The sequence below is a fragment of the Bufo bufo genome, chromosome 6, assembly GCF_905171765.1.
Source record: "Bufo bufo chromosome 6, aBufBuf1.1, whole genome shotgun sequence".
In the NCBI taxonomy this organism is placed as follows: Eukaryota; Metazoa; Chordata; class Amphibia; order Anura; family Bufonidae; genus Bufo; species Bufo bufo.
In genome coordinates, this window is record NC_053394.1 from 82,354,947 (window position 1) to 82,372,143 (window position 17,197).

Consider the following 17,197-nt stretch of genomic DNA (forward strand, 5'->3'; position numbering starts at 1 on the left):
GTCCATGTAATGTAAAGACCCGATGGTTCCTCCAGAAAAAGACGCTCTTTGTAGTTGCACCCTCTGACTAATACATCAGGGTGCTAACTACAATATATAGGAGAGGGAAGGTTTCGCAAATAATTTACAAAATTGCATTCCTGCTCCATAGCTTGGGCGTCAGTGGGAAGTAAGTAATCTGATTCTTACTAGAAAGTCCATTAAAGTTAATATACAACTACAGAATGAGAGCTGGGTGACCTCAGTCTATCTGACCTGCCAATGAAATGTGGTTTTTCAAACAATCTTATCAAGGGCACCCACAGTACACTCTATACAGGATACTAATATTTCAGTACTACAGCACAATTGCCATGAATGGGCTGTGATATCAGCAAAAGTTTCATAGGTACAAGGCTACTCCACCCCAAATTCTCCTTGTATCTATTATATCGGGCATTTGTCCTCGTTTTACCTGTGCAGCCGTTTCTTATTCTAGTATATTACATTCTGGCACAACTTCAGATACCAGAGCCATGTGTAAGAGGCTGAATAGAGGCATATGGTGTTCCTGTGGCTCCATACAACTGAGCGGTAGGCAGTATGCCTCTTTATGGTGCTGCCATACCAAGAGTCAGCAACCTCCTGCAGTCCAGCTGTTGTGAAACTGCAGTTGAAAGCAGGCGTAAAACTGCTTCCTCCGCTGCCCTCTCAGGGGCTACTTTTGCATTGTTTACCTTTTGGTGAGAGATCATTGACTGCTATACATGCCTCTGCAACACACTTGAAGACATTTTGCCCAGTTGACAGACGGAGGGGGTGCATCATTGGACTGAGAGAACCAGGATGGTTATTTCTAAGAATTGCCCACCATCTAGGCCAGTGATGGTGAACCTTTTAGAGACCGAGTGCCCAGACTGCAACCCAAAACCCACTTATTTATCGCAAAGTGCCAACATGGCAATTTAACCTGAATACCAATAGATTATATCTCCCATGTACTTTATCATTTAGCTATAATATCCTGCCTACATTCAGTGCGCTGCCTGTGCTGTTCATAGTGCGCCCTGCGCTGATGAATGGCAGGAAAAATCTAAAGCATATTGATACGCCTTAGACTTTTACCAGGGTGCAGGTGCCCACAGAGAGGGCTCTGAGTGCCACCTCTGCCACCCGTGCCAATGGTTCGCCACCGCTGATCTACGCCATTGTGACCTAGCTGTTAGGAGGTGCTGAGAGCAGGGATTACATTAGGGCCTGCGCACACAGTGGAAAAGCTCCAGACGGCCCAGACAATCCACCAACATAAACAGCTCTCACAGTTTTTGTTGTCATGGTCATGGTTTGGTGTCATGGTGGGACCTAGAAATAGGACCTCCACCTATCAGACATTTTTGGCTAATCCTGTGGATGTATAATACATGTCTTATTTACATAAAACCACAAAGCTTCTTCAACATTTCCCTATTGCTTGGATTTAAAGCGACTGTGAATGGATCTACTTAAAGGGGCTGTCTCACTTCGGCAAATAGCATTTATTATGTAGAGGAAGTTATTACAAGGCGCTTACTAATGTGTTGTTATTATCCATATTGCTTCCTTTGCTGGCTAGAACCATTTTTCAATCACATTATACACTGCTCATTTCCATGGCTACGACCACCCTGCAGTGGTGGTCATATGCTTGCACACTATAGAAAAAAGCGCCAGGTTCTCCGGTGGCTGGAACTTTGGGACCACACCTCGGCTAGTGCTTTTACCTATAGTGTGCAGGCACGACCACCACTGCTGGATTGCAGGGTGGTCGTGACCATGGAAACGAGCAGTGTATAATGTGATGGAAAAAAGAATCCAGCCAACAAAGGAAGCAATATGGACAATCACAATACATTAGTAAGTGCCTTGTATTAACTTCCTCTACATAATAAATGTTTATTGATGAAGTGAAACAACCCCTTTAAGCAGCAAACTTAAACGTCCAAAAAACAATATCACACATAAAAAGCTAATAATGGGGCAATGTGCAGCTGCTGGATAATTATATGTAACTTCCCTTCTTATGTAATTTATTATTGCATTGTTACTGTTTGGAACATAATATATGTTGCCTGCAATTTTAGTTTATATTTCTGCAAATACGTATCCTAATAGCAGCCATTGGTTTTCCCGAATCATCATCCACAAGAGCACTGTACACCAGGAGACCTCAACACAGGACATGGATGTATCTGAAGCGCACTTTTAATTACAGGCCTCGTTCGACGTCAGAATCTACACACACCGGATGGTACGGATTTTCATTTTTATGGCCTGTGTGGTCACAGAAATCAAAGTAAACAAAATAAATTTCAAAATGTACAGGAGCAATAAATAAACCATCACATTTAAAATGTATAAATGAGAAAAAAGTCCATGGATTAATTGTGGAAATGGGTTAAGAAAACTGGCAGCCTTATCGTCATCCTTCTGTGGAAGGCGGATACCGACGTTCCTTGATCACCTCAGATCCAGCACGGAAATTTTTGCATCTTTTACAATCACGTGTCTGCAAGTCTGAGAAGGAATGAAAGATGGGGTTATAATCTCATAAATAACATTAAACCAGCCATGCTGCCTGGTAGTGATGATCATGATGATTAAAACAATACCGTTCTTTTGTTGTTAGCTTGAAGAGCCAATGTTGACACACTCACAGGTGATCACACAGTGAAGGGAGGGGCACACCCTTTCTTCCCCTCAGGTCACACCCTCGTTTGGGGTCTACTGCCTGATGGCGGTTGGGGTGCCCTTGGCATTAGAGGTGATGGCCGGGATCCGGGCATGGTGAATACACAATGAATAAGGCTGGCTTTTATGAAACCAGTAACCACGTTTTTACAGAAACTTTTGGCAAAGTGCAAATACACGTACTTTTGGGAGTAGGTACAGTTCTTTTTAACAGTTCTCATAAGGCCACATTCAGATACAGTCTTTCAATATTACTATGCCTCAATCTAGTTCAGCCTGGTTGTACATTATACTCTTCAAGAGGACCTGCCACCTCTCCTGACATGTCTGTTTTAGTCACTAATTGCATTCCCCTCTAATAACAATTCTGGAGCATCTATTTTATGACTGTGTTCTGCCATTCCGATATTATTTCTGCTAGAAGTTTGCAAATAAATGGCCAGTAGTCTGCAGTAAAGGTACTGCTGGGTGTAACCAGTAGTGGGTGTGTCTGACTCTGTCCAATCAGTGCTGCTGGTGGCAGAATGTGCAAGGACACACCCACAAATGGGAACACCCATCTGTATATTTACTGCAAGCTGCTGGCAATTAATTCATAACTTCTAGTAGAAATAACAGAGGAACGGCATAACATAGAGTCATAAGAATAGAGGCTCCAGAATCATTATTACACGGGGAATGCAAGTAGTTACTATAACAGACATGTCTGGAGACATAAAAGGTCCTCTTTAAAGTCAGAATCCTCTTAAAATGTGCTTCTACAATGCCCACTGAGGGGCACAGTCCTTTAACAGACTTATATCTGTCTCTTTCCAATATGACTAGGGATCTGAGATTTCTACTGCTAGTCAAAATGGTGTGAAGTCCCAAGCCAACATTCATGGGTTACTTTCACATGCAGTCGTCCTTCACCAACCAATATGACTGCTAAACCTTTTCAACAGACCTACCGTATTTCTCACCCCATAAGATGCACTTTTTTTTCCCCCCATCACTGCATCTTTTGGGGCAAATACTAATGGGCACTTCCATTATGGAAGCGCTCATTAGTACTGGAGGACCAGGAAGCGGCTAATGCAGCGCTCCCCAGGCTCTGTACTCACCACTTCCTGGTCCTCTGCCATTGGCTGTACTATGGCTGCACAAAGTGTGAGGGCCCTCTGTGAACTCACGCTGTGCGCGTTGGGTCACAGCACAGCCGATGGCAGGAAGAAGAAGAGAGAGCGCTGGAGGTAAGGAGCGGCAGCATCCGGAGCAGGAGAGGTAAGTTTATTTTTTTTATTTTTTTTATGTAATCTGAGGCTGGGGGCTGATGTATGGTTGGAGGCTGGGGCTGATCTGAGGCTGGGGGCTGATGTATAGCTGGGGGTTGATCTGAGGCTAGGCGCCGATCAAAGACATGGGGGGCCTCATCTGAGGCATGGGGGGGTCTCATTTATATTGGGGCTCTTATCTGTGGTCTGATTGGGGATGATTCACATGGGGGTCTGAGTTGAGGTTTGATTGTGGGTCTTATCTGAGGTCTTATTGGGGTCTTATTAACATTGGGGGTCCTATTAACATTGGGGGTCTAATTGGGGCTGTGAGCTGAGGTCTGATTAACATTGGGGGTCTGATTGCTGGTCTGATCTGAGGGCTAATGAAAAATATTGTTTTCTTATTGTCCTCCTCTAAAACCTAGGGGAGTTTTTTGGACCGGTGCATCTTATAGGGCGAAAAATACAGTACTTTCTGTACTCTCTGGATGGATGGATGGCTGAACCCGGACAACCCCTTTTAAGCCTCAACTACTTGGCTGTATCTCCTCACAGGACCCACGTTCCTGAAGTTGCTTGCTTGCCAACTGCAGACTCACTCAGGGAGGAGGTTGAACCAAGCGGGGTGGACATCCACCCCTGCCTGGCAACTTCAAAGCCGGAGGAGTTAACCTTCAATGTGCTCGCCTAAAATCGACATACATTTACAACATAGCATTTAAAAACGTATTTATGCATTAAAATACATAACATTTAGTTGATTTGGTTATGAGGTGGTCAGTAAGACGACTCTCCTAGTGCAAACGCCCCACTGCTCCAATATGTTTTTGTTTTTTTTTACATGACACAATGCTCAGAACTGGAGATATTTGGAACAAGCTGTTTACAAGGGAATAATGCATGGCAATGTAGAGATATATTTGGCATTATCTGAAAATCTACCCCACGCTATTTCACCATGTGTTACTTAGCAACTCAAAATGGAGCTAGAAAGCAAGGCAGTCTCTGCAACTTCGGCTGTCACAGCATCAGCGTCTACCTGATATTCCATCCTCAGACAATAATATTTATTCTCTTTATCCGCTTGTAGGCAGAATAGCACACATAGCTTTGTAAATGTATATAATGTGTATGCATTCACTTACATTGAATTGCCTTGGTTCTTTGCTGTGTGGATGAAACCCTTTCTTTTTACATCCAGAAACTTCCAGCATGCCTGCATTCGTGAGCCGAAAGATCCCAGTACTGAACAAGAGAAAGGAAACAGATAAAAAGCTCAATAAAGCTAAAACCATAAACTGTAAAAATGTTACAGCCGAAAAATAAGGTCATGGCAGCAAAGTAGATCCAAGCACGTCCCCCTGAGCCACTCGTTGAAGGGTGTCCAGTGGTGGTGAGAAGGAGCTGCTTCTAGATTGTTACTATCTGGCCTGGTGTAACTGTAGTCATGGGTAGGCACAGGGAATACAGAGAATAAAATGCAGAAAACGTAACCTTTACTTTAAGAGTCAAGATCATCCCGCGTTTGTCTCTGGAGGTCAATAGCAGGAATCACTATGTATAAGGAGATGCAGGCAGTGGGACTGATCTACCAGATTTATGTGACCTCCATCGACCTTTAATGAGATTGATCTGGTTCCAATGAGATGTCCATGTCTTGTTTAGAAAAATTGTCAGAGGCTCCGAACAGAATTGAACATAACCTTTTCAGTTGTGTCACCTTAAGTTTAAACAAATTGCGTATGTGACTTGATTCTCCTCCTGTGGTTCTGACAATTGATGGAGGATGCTGGCAGGGTACTGAAGGCAAAAGCCTAAGGCTGGTTTCACACGGGCGTTGCGGGAAAAGGTGCGGGTGCGTTGCGGAAACATGCACGATTTTTCCGCGCGAGTGCAAAACATTGTAATGCGTTTTGCACGCACTTGAGAAAAATCGGCATGTTTGGTACCCAAACCCGAACTTCTTCACAGAAGTTCGGGTTAGGTATTCTGTAGATTGTATTATTTTCCCTTATAACATGGTTATAAGGGAAAATATTAGCATTTTGAATACAGAATGCATAGTACAATAGCGCTGGAGGGGTTAAATTTTTTTTATTTAACTCACCTTAATCCACTTGCTCGCACAGCCGGCTTCTCTTCTGTCTTCTTCTTTGCTGTGTGCAGGAAAAGGATCTGTGGTGACGTCACTCCGGTCATCACATGGTCCGTTACATGATCTTTTACCATGGTGATGGATCATGTGATGACCGGAGTGATGTCACCACAGGTCCTTTTCCTGCACACAGCTAAGATGAAGACAGAAGAGATGCTGGGCTGCGCGAGCAAGTGGATTAAGGTGAGTTAAATTATTTTGAAAAAAAATGTAACCCCTCCATCCCCATTGTACTATTCATTCTGTATACAAAATGCTATTATTTTCCCTTATAACCATGTTATAAGGGAAAATAATAATGATCGGGTCTCCATCCCGATCGTCTCCTAGCAACCGTGCGTGAAAATCGCACCGCATCCGCACTTGCTTGATAGAGCATGCTGCGATTTTCACGCAACGCACAAGTGATGCGTGAAAATCACCGCTCGTGTGCACAGCCCTATAGAAATGAATGGGTCGGGATTCACTGCGGGTGCAATGCGTTCACATCACGCATTGCACCTGCGCGGAATACTCGCCCGTGTGAAAGGGGCCTAATAGAATAGGCCAATTATGCAGACTCACGAGCCATTAAAGGAGTAGCTAAGCAGCTGGGACAGTTCAGTTTAGAACAGCAACTTCAGCACTGGCAAGGAATGGATCAGCAACAAAACACCAAATACTTGCTGAGCAAAAGATAACTAGCACAAGGCTTGCATAGATGACAAAAGCCTACTGCAGCCCTAAATACAAGGACAACTGTGAATCTTGCAATGCAGAAAATGACTGCTGATGATATTGAGACTCATTTGGCCATGTTTAAAGGAGGTTTCCAGTCCTTTTATATTGATGGCCCATCCATAACTGATTGGCGGGGATCTGACACCCCGCGGTCCAGATGATCAGCTGTTCTGCAATAGCGCTGATGCCAAAAGTTCAACTGGGACATTTTACACTTTATATATAAAATGGACCCTCATAAAAGGGATAAGTAACATTGCAAATACATTCACCGTCTGATCCTTTGTTACAATCTGTATTATACTCCAGAGCAGCATTCACAGTTATGCAGGTTTCAGAGTTAAGTTCTCCCATGCTACCTCTATATCTATACTGATGGGCGGGCTTTAGCGCTGCCCTAGCCTGTAAAACGGCTAGGGCAGAGCTAAAGCCCGCCCATCAGAGCCGGTGACGTCACCAAACACACTGCTGGGCGGAAGCTTCCACCCAGCAGTCTGTTATTGTAAATAAAAGAGCCCTTGCCCTGCGCGATCCAGCGCAGGGCAAGGGAGAGCATCGGAGCATGAAATGCTCCGATGCCAACATCAGGGGGGCTGCCTGGGTGAAATTATGGGTATGTCTGGGTTCAGCTCTGAACCCGGACAACCCCTTTAATGCAATATTTGGAAAAAATTACATATAGTGCTACAAAACATACTGGTTAATATAGAGATACTGTTGAATATGAAGATGAACACTTCCAATCGCCTCACCTGGCCTCATTGGCGGTGCACCTCTGTTGTAGAGGCTCACCCACACACATTAGTCTTTTGTCGGCCAAACCCACTGAGAAAGGAGAGTTCGACCGACACAATATTTGTGGGAAGTTCCCAGGTCTCCCCCCAACAGATGATGTAGGGGGAGACAAAGATCGGACGAAATGAATATTTTCGCCTGATTCTTTTGTTCTCCTGGGAGAGAAGTGTCTGGCAGTGTCTTTCTCTGTTCTCCCCACAGAATACACCTACGAGCCAAATGTGTATGTCTATGGGGAGGCTGAGAGGGAGTCGGGAGGGGTAGCTGTCAGCCGAACAATCATTTAGCTAAGAGTTATTGAATGTGTATGGTCAGCTTAAGTTGATGTCTGACGCCAAGCTTTTAAACTGTTTGCTATAGTATCGAGTAGATTTATAAATGTAGCTCTTGACTATAAAGCCTCATTTACATGTCAGTGTTTTGGTCAATGATTTCCATCAGTGATTGTGAGCCAAAACCAGGAGTGTAGGCTACACAGAGATCAGGTATAAGGGAAAGATCTGCACCTGTTCTGTATTTAGAGCCGTACCTGGTTTTGAAATCACTGACGGAACACTGATGTGTGAATGAGGCATAAGAATGGCTGCACATGATGCAGATTACACAACATTTTTTGCGCGGATTTCGTGCAGAAAAAACCTGCATAATACAGTACCAGCAAAGTGAATAAGATTCATGGATTTTAAAATCTGCAGCATGTCAATTGTTTGTGCAATTCTGCACTTTCTGTAGAGTGGTTTTCTCCATAGACATCAGTGAGGTTAACAAAATCTGAAAATCTGAACCAAAAATGGCATAAAAAAAACATCAAAACCACAAGAAATAGTGCAGATTTATGTGCACTTCTTGTGCAGATTTCATGCGTTTTTTGCACACAAATCTGCACCATGTGCAGGCATCCTAATACAGACTGTAAAGATCAATTTAACAAGCTTCAAGCAATGTATTTACTAAGTTACTCAACTTTTTATGTATGGTACATAATTTCTACATACAAGATGTAGTAATGTAGTAACTTGACACATCATTAAATACAGTTTATTAAGTGTCAAGTTAATGTTTGAGCAGCATTTTACGGTTTATAAAGGTGCAGCAAAGGTGAACATACCAATTAAATATCAGTGTATAATGTTTTCTATTACATCCAGTCAGAAATTCAAAAACACACGGTAAAACATTTTGATTTTACAATTTACATACTCATTGTGCTTTGGTGAACAGACAATAGCAATGGCTTCTGGTAGCATGAGCTGGTAGGAACAGTGAGTGTGAAGATCTACGCTGGACAAGAAAGCTGTCTGTGTTGGATGTGTCTGCAAAAGAGGAGTGAAGAAAAATAATTCATGACTGACACAAGACATATAAGCAATTTAAAGGCTATGTACACCTTTGGGGGCAATTTTTTTTATTATTATTGTATTGTACTCATTTTTATAAAAAAATGAAAATTATTGAACCACTGTCTTTGTGCAGCCTTGAGTTTTTCTAGTAAAGGGAACTGAATTTTTACTCTGTTCTGTCAGGCAGTTCACCTGACAGGCTCCTTATCTCTGATCAATGACCTCCTATACACTCATTATAGCTCAGTTCTTATCTTTCTGATAAGAATGTGGCTTAAATAAGGGTTTATAACCTTTTAGTAATTTAGAGATCAAGCTTATTAGATGACCGACAGAAAGTGAAAGTAAAAAGTACATTCACACAGCTAGATAAACAGTTAACCCTGTGTGACAGAAAGGCTAAATATTTCTAATAAAGACCAATTGAAAAAAATATTTTTAGCCCAAAATAAGTAAAATGCAATAATAAAAAAAATACCCGAAGGTGTACATAACATTTAATACATTCTGGTACCTAGATAAATTTCAGGTGTCAAATTTAAAGGGGTTCCCCAGGATTTACATATTGATTACCTATACTCAGAATAGGTCATCAATATAAGATCAATGAGGGTCCAACTCCAGGCACTTCCTCTGATCAGATGTTTGAGGAGGCTGCAGCATTTCTGTGAGCGCTGTGGCCTCCTCACAGCTCACCAAGCACAGCTCCATACCTTGTATACAGACTGTGTTTGGTATTGCAGCCCAGCCCCATTCACTTGTGCCTAGACCATTTGACCAATGAACGTGATGTTGCGTAACCTAGAAAGAGGCCTAAGTGCTCATGGAGTGCTGAGGCCTCTTCATACAGCTCAATCTCATATTGGTGACCTATCCTGAGGATAGATCATCAATATATAAATCCCGGAGAACCCATTTAAAGGGGTTGTCCAGCCTTCACTGATAGACCAGGATAGGCCATCACTAGCTTATAGGAGGGGGACTTAACACCACCCCCCCCCCCAACAATTAGCTGCATCAACCTTGAGGTGGAAGGAGCTTGTTACTACAGTGCTGCTCGCATTTAAGTCATTGACTTCCCTTCTGTATAATGATCAGACTATAGTCCATCCACGTCATTATTAGAGAGATGGAGGCTCAACTGTCATCTACTATGTGAAGCATGTGCAGCCACCAAAAAACCCCAAGGAACACTAGGCGTCCCCAGTACCACTTGTGTTCCTGATTTGCTTTCTCACTTTATTGACTCCATACCGTGCACCATCGAACCCCCAAACAACATCAAAGAAGTAGGAGAGGCACAGGATTTCTATTTTAAAAGTGTTTTACTACTTTATCGCAATATGCTACATCAGCAAAATTTCTATGATTTAAGTCCGAAATGTTGTCTATATTTTGCGGATATACCATGTTGCATTAAAGTACTAAGTCACATTTAGAACTGGAATCTGGAGCCTTGCCATCAAACATCTTGGCAACTTTAGACGTCTTGACTTAACACTGTATGGTTCAATGGTGTAGCACCACCCGTCAGCATGATCTATTACTAGCAGAACTTTGGCACCAGGAATAGTTTTGCATTTGCAATACTTACAAAACTTATTGAACAGGAAGGCCTAGCAGACACAATGTGCAAATATTCCACATTTGGTAAAGAAATTTCACATCGTAATCAGCTTCAAATGGCTTGAGAACCTCCATGGTTCTGGACCAAAATGTCCTCTTGAAGTTGTAATATCAGATATACTATTACTGAAGGTAACATTGTTTGAGGGCATTTCTATCATATACTCTATAGATTGGTATAAAAATCTTATTGGAAAGGATCCAATGACTATGGTCCCCTCTGAAGGAGAATCAGGGCGATTGATAACACCAACATGAATAAATGCCTTTAGGCCCCATGCACAAAACCAGATTTTTTTTGTCCGCATCTAATTCGCATTTTTTGCGGAATGGGTGCAAACCATTCATGACACCTCCCAGTAATTAGAAATGATTAGAAATGCGTCTTTGGTGTACATCGCTATCGCTCTTGATCTCCTCATACACATGCCTACCTGACTTGGCCGAGCAGGTACAAGTTCTAATTAGGGGGACGGGGGAGAAAGCTGTTGCCTGACTCCTCTGACAGCATCTTGTTATCCTGAGAAAACAGGATCAGGCATTTAAAGGGCATCTGTCAGCAGATTTGTACCTGGCTGACCTGTTACCTGTGCTCTTGGCAGCCGAAGACGTCTGTGTTTGTCCCATGTTCATATGTGCCCGCGTTGCTGAGAAAAATGATGTTTTATTATATGCAAATGAACCTCTAGGAGCAATGGGGGTGTTGCCGTTACACCTAGAAGCTCTACTCTCTCTGCAACTCCCACACCCTCTGTACTTTGATTGACAGGCTCAGGTGTGGTGATGTTTTCACTGCCTGGCCCTGTCAATCAAAGTGCAGAGGGCGTGGTGGTTGCAGAGAGAGCTGAGCCTCTAAGAGTAACGGCAACGCCCCCATTGCTCCTAGGGGCTTATTTACATACATTAAAACTATTTTCTCTGCAATGCAGACACACATGAACATGGGACCAACACAGATGCCTTCAGCTGCCAACAGGTCAACCAGTTTCATAAGTACAAATCTGCTGACAGATGCCCTTTAAAATACAACTGCCCAATCTATACATCCCCAATATGTGATGTTGGAGGGACAGAGCTGGTAAGCCCTCATACATATTAGATAGTTGTCCAGTTTGGCCACCATACATCTAATCTGTATGGCCAGCTTTAGCTAGACAAGAACTATCAGAACAATTTACTACATTTGTCACTTACATGGATCCAGCCCAAGGTGAGAAGATTGTGCTGATCTTGTACATTAAATAATTCTTCCACATTCTCCATGTCACAATAGTCCGGCCCTGCAGACTGCTTTGGTACAATTACATGTGTAATGGTCAATTCATCATGGGTCTGCCAGACATGAAAAAACATCAATGAGGAACTCCACACAGTCTAATACATAAAAGGACATGTGCTACATATAATCCTGGTCTAAAGTAGCCAAGTACCGGAGAATGAATGGGCCAGAATACGTCATGATTGTCTAATGCCGCAATATCATTATCCATTATTTATTGGGAACACTCCAGGAAAAACTAATGGCTTAGTTGCTCATAGCAACCAATCAGAGTGATCCTTTCATTTCCAAAAGGACCTCAGTAAAATGAAAGGTGGAATCTGATTGGTTGCTATGGGCAACTAAGGCAGTTTTCCTTTACACCAGTTTTGATAAATCTTCCCCATTGTGTTATATATATCTGGTCAGATAAAAAAAACAGCAATCCTCGACAACCCGGGAACGCAAATAATCTTCTATTTGTGTAACTCACTGTCAGTGTAATCTAATTTAGGAGATCTGAATTGAACTTGCCTGTCATCCCATCTAGAGAAGGAAAGCAACTGCTGCAAATAATGGAACAAATCATGGAACCTGCCTGAAAGCACCCCTTCCTGCCCTGTAATTGTACATGGCTGCCGGGTGGGCCTTGACACAAGCCCCATACATTTAAAGTGCAGGGGCAGTGGTGCAATGCAAACATAAATTTAGAAAAATATCAGATGATCTAATCCATGCATTTAGTCTATAACAGGGGTCAGCAACCTCGGGCACGCCAGGTGTTGTGAAACTACATCTCCCATCATGCACACTTGCTTGGCTGCTCTCTAAACTCCCACACAAGTGGAAAGAGCATGCTGGGAGTTGTAGTTTCACAACAGCTGGAGTGCCGAAGGCTGCTGATCCCTGGTCTATAAAGTAGTTCCAATGTCCAACAATTGCATCTATTAGCAGGGTGCAGCCTCCAATAGTATTGGTTGCTACGCCTAAATCTGGCAACATCCAGTAGTAAAGAAAGACCAGGCAGCACTCTAAAATTCTGTTAAAAAAAAAAGTAGAGCGGATGGACCTGGTTTATCCCCCTGCAGGGGAATAAACTGGGCCCGACACCTCCTTTTATCACCGAAATTTGGAGTGCTGCCATGTCTTTCTTTACTACTGGATATTTAGTGGACCCATTGCCCAGGGCCCCTGAGGGATGGCACCCACATTTTTATTGACCGTGCTGCTGTTTTTTCTATCTCTAAAACTGGTTTTATGCTAATATCGTTCACAGGGGTTTGCCCGTGACATGGTATATTTTTATATTTCTAGGAGATGCCAGAACTTTCCAATTGGTGTGGTTCGGACAGTCAGGAACCTTCACAGATCTTCACAGTCGATCCCTGCAGTGTGGTTCTTCCAGCCACCCTCCGAGCGGAGAACTACGAAACAGCTCCATTCATGGATGCCCAGTGGCAAGAGAAAAGCTGAACTGGCTTCTGCCTGACACCCAGTTGTCATTTTTGTTTCAAGCATTTCCATGAGTAATAATAGTGGATATGTTAGAAAATATGTTCTAAATGGTTATTCCATATGGGAAATAAAAGTATTGGCTGGAGCAGACATGTGAGGAGAGCAGACAGGTTCTTTATATGGCCAGGGCTAAATTATCACTTGTACCATTACCTATGGAAACACGTTACACGCACTACATATGTACTTGTAATATTATTCCTCCATGATTTCCCAATTGCATTATAACGCTAAACAAGGCTGATCAGATGTCACTTATGAAATTACACATAATTACCAGCAAATCATGGCGATAATTTACACTGTTTCAGGGACACAATTTATGTAACCTTCGTCCTAATTTACGTGTTCTATTTTATCACAGATAATCCTAATCGGAGACAAATAATTGAGTACGAATAGCTGCCGATCTATTGCCGAGGGACGGATACCCTTCTATGACAACAATAACTACTTGTTATATGACTATTAAATAATTAGCTTAATTATCCTAATGGCTTCAGGAAAACATTGAGAACCGTAATTTAATGGAAACCACCATTTCTACCAGACTATTACTGCACACTGCGACTCACTAAATTATTCACAACCATTACAATCCCGTCTTCGCTAAACTGTAACTGGGTGAAGGGGAATTCGGGGGGAATTTGTGCACCTGAAATATGATTGTTTTCTATTCAAATGTATGTATGAGAGGAGCAGCAGCACGACGAGTGCTCGATCCTCACCCTTTACAAAATTATTAGTGTTGAGTGAGCATGCTCGGCCGAACTTCTGTTCGGCTTGAGTATCGCTATGCTCGGCACATTGCAGTGCTCGGCCGAATACTACGGATGCTCGAATACAATTTAATACAAGAAATTCAATGGGAGACCTGAGCATCAAACCAGGTACCCCTGCTCTAAAGAAGAGAGGGTGTCTGGTTCACCAAAAAAATGTTATAAATTGATGGAAACCCCATCAAAATGGTTTGAAAACAGCATTAACAGGATGGCTGGATTCGTCTTGGACTCCTATTATCAATGACATACAATAGACAACCACACAAAGGCTATATGCCAAAAGCCAGGTATGAGGAAGGCAACAATATATCCATGAGATAGATAACAGTCAGCATACCTTACAATGGCAGCCTTGTGCACTATGAGACATTGCAAACCAGCTCTCATCTGACTGAGAGCCAGTAAGCCTCAAAGTTGCTTCACATCTGTTGGATGGCTTGGGTGGACCTGCGCACCTAGATCAATATCATTAGGGTGACAAAAAGTTTTCTGATTGTCCTAACATAATATTCAATAACCTTTCTATACAGTTTTGCCATGTAAAAACTCATTTGCATAAGCATGGGCATATGGGAAAGAAATGCAAATGAGCAGAATCTGCCTTGTTTTTTAGCTGAAAAACCATTTGCATGTAAAATTTGCGATCTACACTACTCATAAACAGCGCCATCTATTGGTTTCATAGTCTTATGACAAGACTATTAGACTATGAGTCTTATGACAAGACTATTAATCTTGTCATAAAACTATGAAACCAATAGATGGCGCTGTTCAACTTGTTGGGGCGCTAGTAAGTTGGGCACCCTGCTCAACAGAGTCTACACACCGTGTAGCACTTAGCCTTTTACATGGAAAATTTGCGATAAAAATTCACGATTCTAATATTCGCGATCTACACTACTCATGAACAGCGCCATCTATTGGATTCATAGTCTTGTCATAAGACTATGAGACCAATAGATGGTGCTGTTCACGAGTCATTACAAGCAGGGCAATAGTCCTCAGATACACCCTAGCAAGCTTATATTACCGTAGATAATGTGCTAGAAGATGTGTGAATGATATTAGCAATCCGATATACACCTTAGTGTTAGCGCAGGCTATTTTAGGCTGAGTGCTACACGGTGTGTATACTCTGTTGAGCAGGGTGCCCCACTTACTAGCGCCCAAACAAGATGAACAGCGCCATCTATTGGTTTCATAGTCTTATGACAAGACTAATAATCTTGTCATAAGACTCAAAGTCTAATAGTCTTGTCATAAGACTATGAAACCAATAGACGGCGCTGTTCATGACTCATGAACAGCGCCATCTATTGGCTTCATAGTCTTATGACAAGACTAATAATCCAATAGATGGCGCTGTTCATGAGTAGTGTAGATCGTGAATTTTCCATGCAAATGGTTTTTCAGCTGAAAAACAAGGCAGATTCTGCTCATTTGCATGTCTTTCCCATATGCCCATGTTTATGCAAATTAGTTTTTACATGACAAAACTGTATAGAAAGGTTATTGAATATTATGTTAGGATAATCAGAAAACTTTTTGTCACCCTAATGATATTGATTTAGGTGCGCAGGTCCACCCAAGCCATCCAACAGATGTGAAGCAACTTTGAGGCTTACTGGCTCTCAGTCAGATGAGAGCTGGTTTGGAATGTCTCATAGTGCACAAGGCTGACGTTGTACGGTGTGCTCACTGTTATCTGTCTCATGGATAGATTGTTGGCTTCCACATACCGCATATAGCCTTTGTGTGGTTGTCTATTGTATGTCGTAGATAATAGGAGTCCAAGACGCATCCAGCCATCCTCTTAATGCTTAATGCTACATTTTGATGGGTTTTCCATCAATTTCTAACCTTTTTTTGTGAACCAGACTTCTCTCACTTCTCTCCCAAGCAGGGGGTGTCTGGCGTTCTCCCATTGACTTCCATTATGCTCGGGTGCTCGGTAGATCATACTGATGTGTTCGGCCAGAGCACAAGAGCAAACGAGCACTTTGGTGCTCGATCAACACTAAAAATTATCCAAAGTGCAGTCGTGCACACAATTCTAGACCCCTTTATAGGGCTAGTGTGGGGGTCCCAACAGCACAGCCACCAGTAATTAAACATGTCCTCACAGAAAGCGGAATGGGAGATGAAGGTTGTATCAATGTGACTAAAGAGAAAGAGTGGAGGGACTATCTTAGTAACAGAAAAAGCAACTTCATGAAAGACAATATTGAGGACAAAGCGGGCAGAGAATAAAGGGACGTGCACACGCTAGCTTTTTTATAGAATTTTGGCGCATACAGCCACGCTGAAATTCCGTAGAAAACTTTCCAGCGGCCATGTCCTTTCTGCTTCGTCTATATCTCAGTGGGAGGCAGCAATGAAACGCGGAGCGGCAGTTTAAAGCCACAACATGTCCCTTCTAAAATAGTCATACGACAGTAAGTTGTAGACAAGTCATACACACAGTACCTCAAAAAAGTATTCATACCCCTTGAACTTTTACACATTTTTTCACATTACACCCACAAATTTAAAGGGGTTTTGGGTTTCAGAGCTGAACCCGGACATATCCCCTTCTTCACCCAGGCAGCCCCTCTAAGATAAGCATCGGAGCATTTCATGCTGAGTATCGCGCAGGACAAGGGCTTTTTCATTAGATCTGGTGACGTACTGGGTCTCTGCTAGGCGAAGGCTTCCGCCTATCAGTGGTCTCGGTGACATCACCAGCACTAATGGGTGGGCTTTAGCATTGCCCTAACCTGTAGAATGGTTAGGGCAACGCTAAAGCCTGCCTATTAGTGCCGGTGAAGTCAAAACGTTGTTGAAAACTGAGTGACCCATTAAAGGTGGTCTGTCATCAGCAACATCGCTATGTGACCAAGCATAGTGCCAGACAGGCTTCATAAATTCAAAATTTGCCATATTTAAATGATCACCGGCTCCCTTGCAGATAATATCCGCTTTTTTGATATATCCAAATGATACCTTTAGTGTAATGAGGGTGGGACATTGCACAATAGCTCTGCTCCATTCACTACCCAGCCCCT

The 17,197-nt window shown here is 42.6% G+C and overlaps 1 protein-coding gene across 2 annotated transcripts in view; it reads right to left on the reverse strand.

Annotated features, from left to right (window-relative positions):
* Positions 1-2,198: 2,198 nt before the first annotated feature.
* Positions 2,199-17,197, reverse strand: part of STAMBPL1 (STAM binding protein like 1) — an 80,391-nt gene continuing 65,392 nt past the window's right edge. For both annotated transcript variants that reach the window (XM_040436313.1, XM_040436314.1), the window contains exons 9-12: positions 11,793-11,930; positions 8,833-8,945; positions 5,108-5,207; positions 2,199-2,532 (exon numbers count right to left, since the gene is read on the reverse strand). In XM_040436313.1, coding sequence (XP_040292247.1) covers positions 2,476-2,532; positions 5,108-5,207; positions 8,833-8,945; positions 11,793-11,930 — 408 coding nt within the window. In that variant the 3' untranslated portion in view covers positions 2,199-2,475. The remainder of the gene's footprint in view (positions 2,533-5,107; positions 5,208-8,832; positions 8,946-11,792; positions 11,931-17,197) is intronic.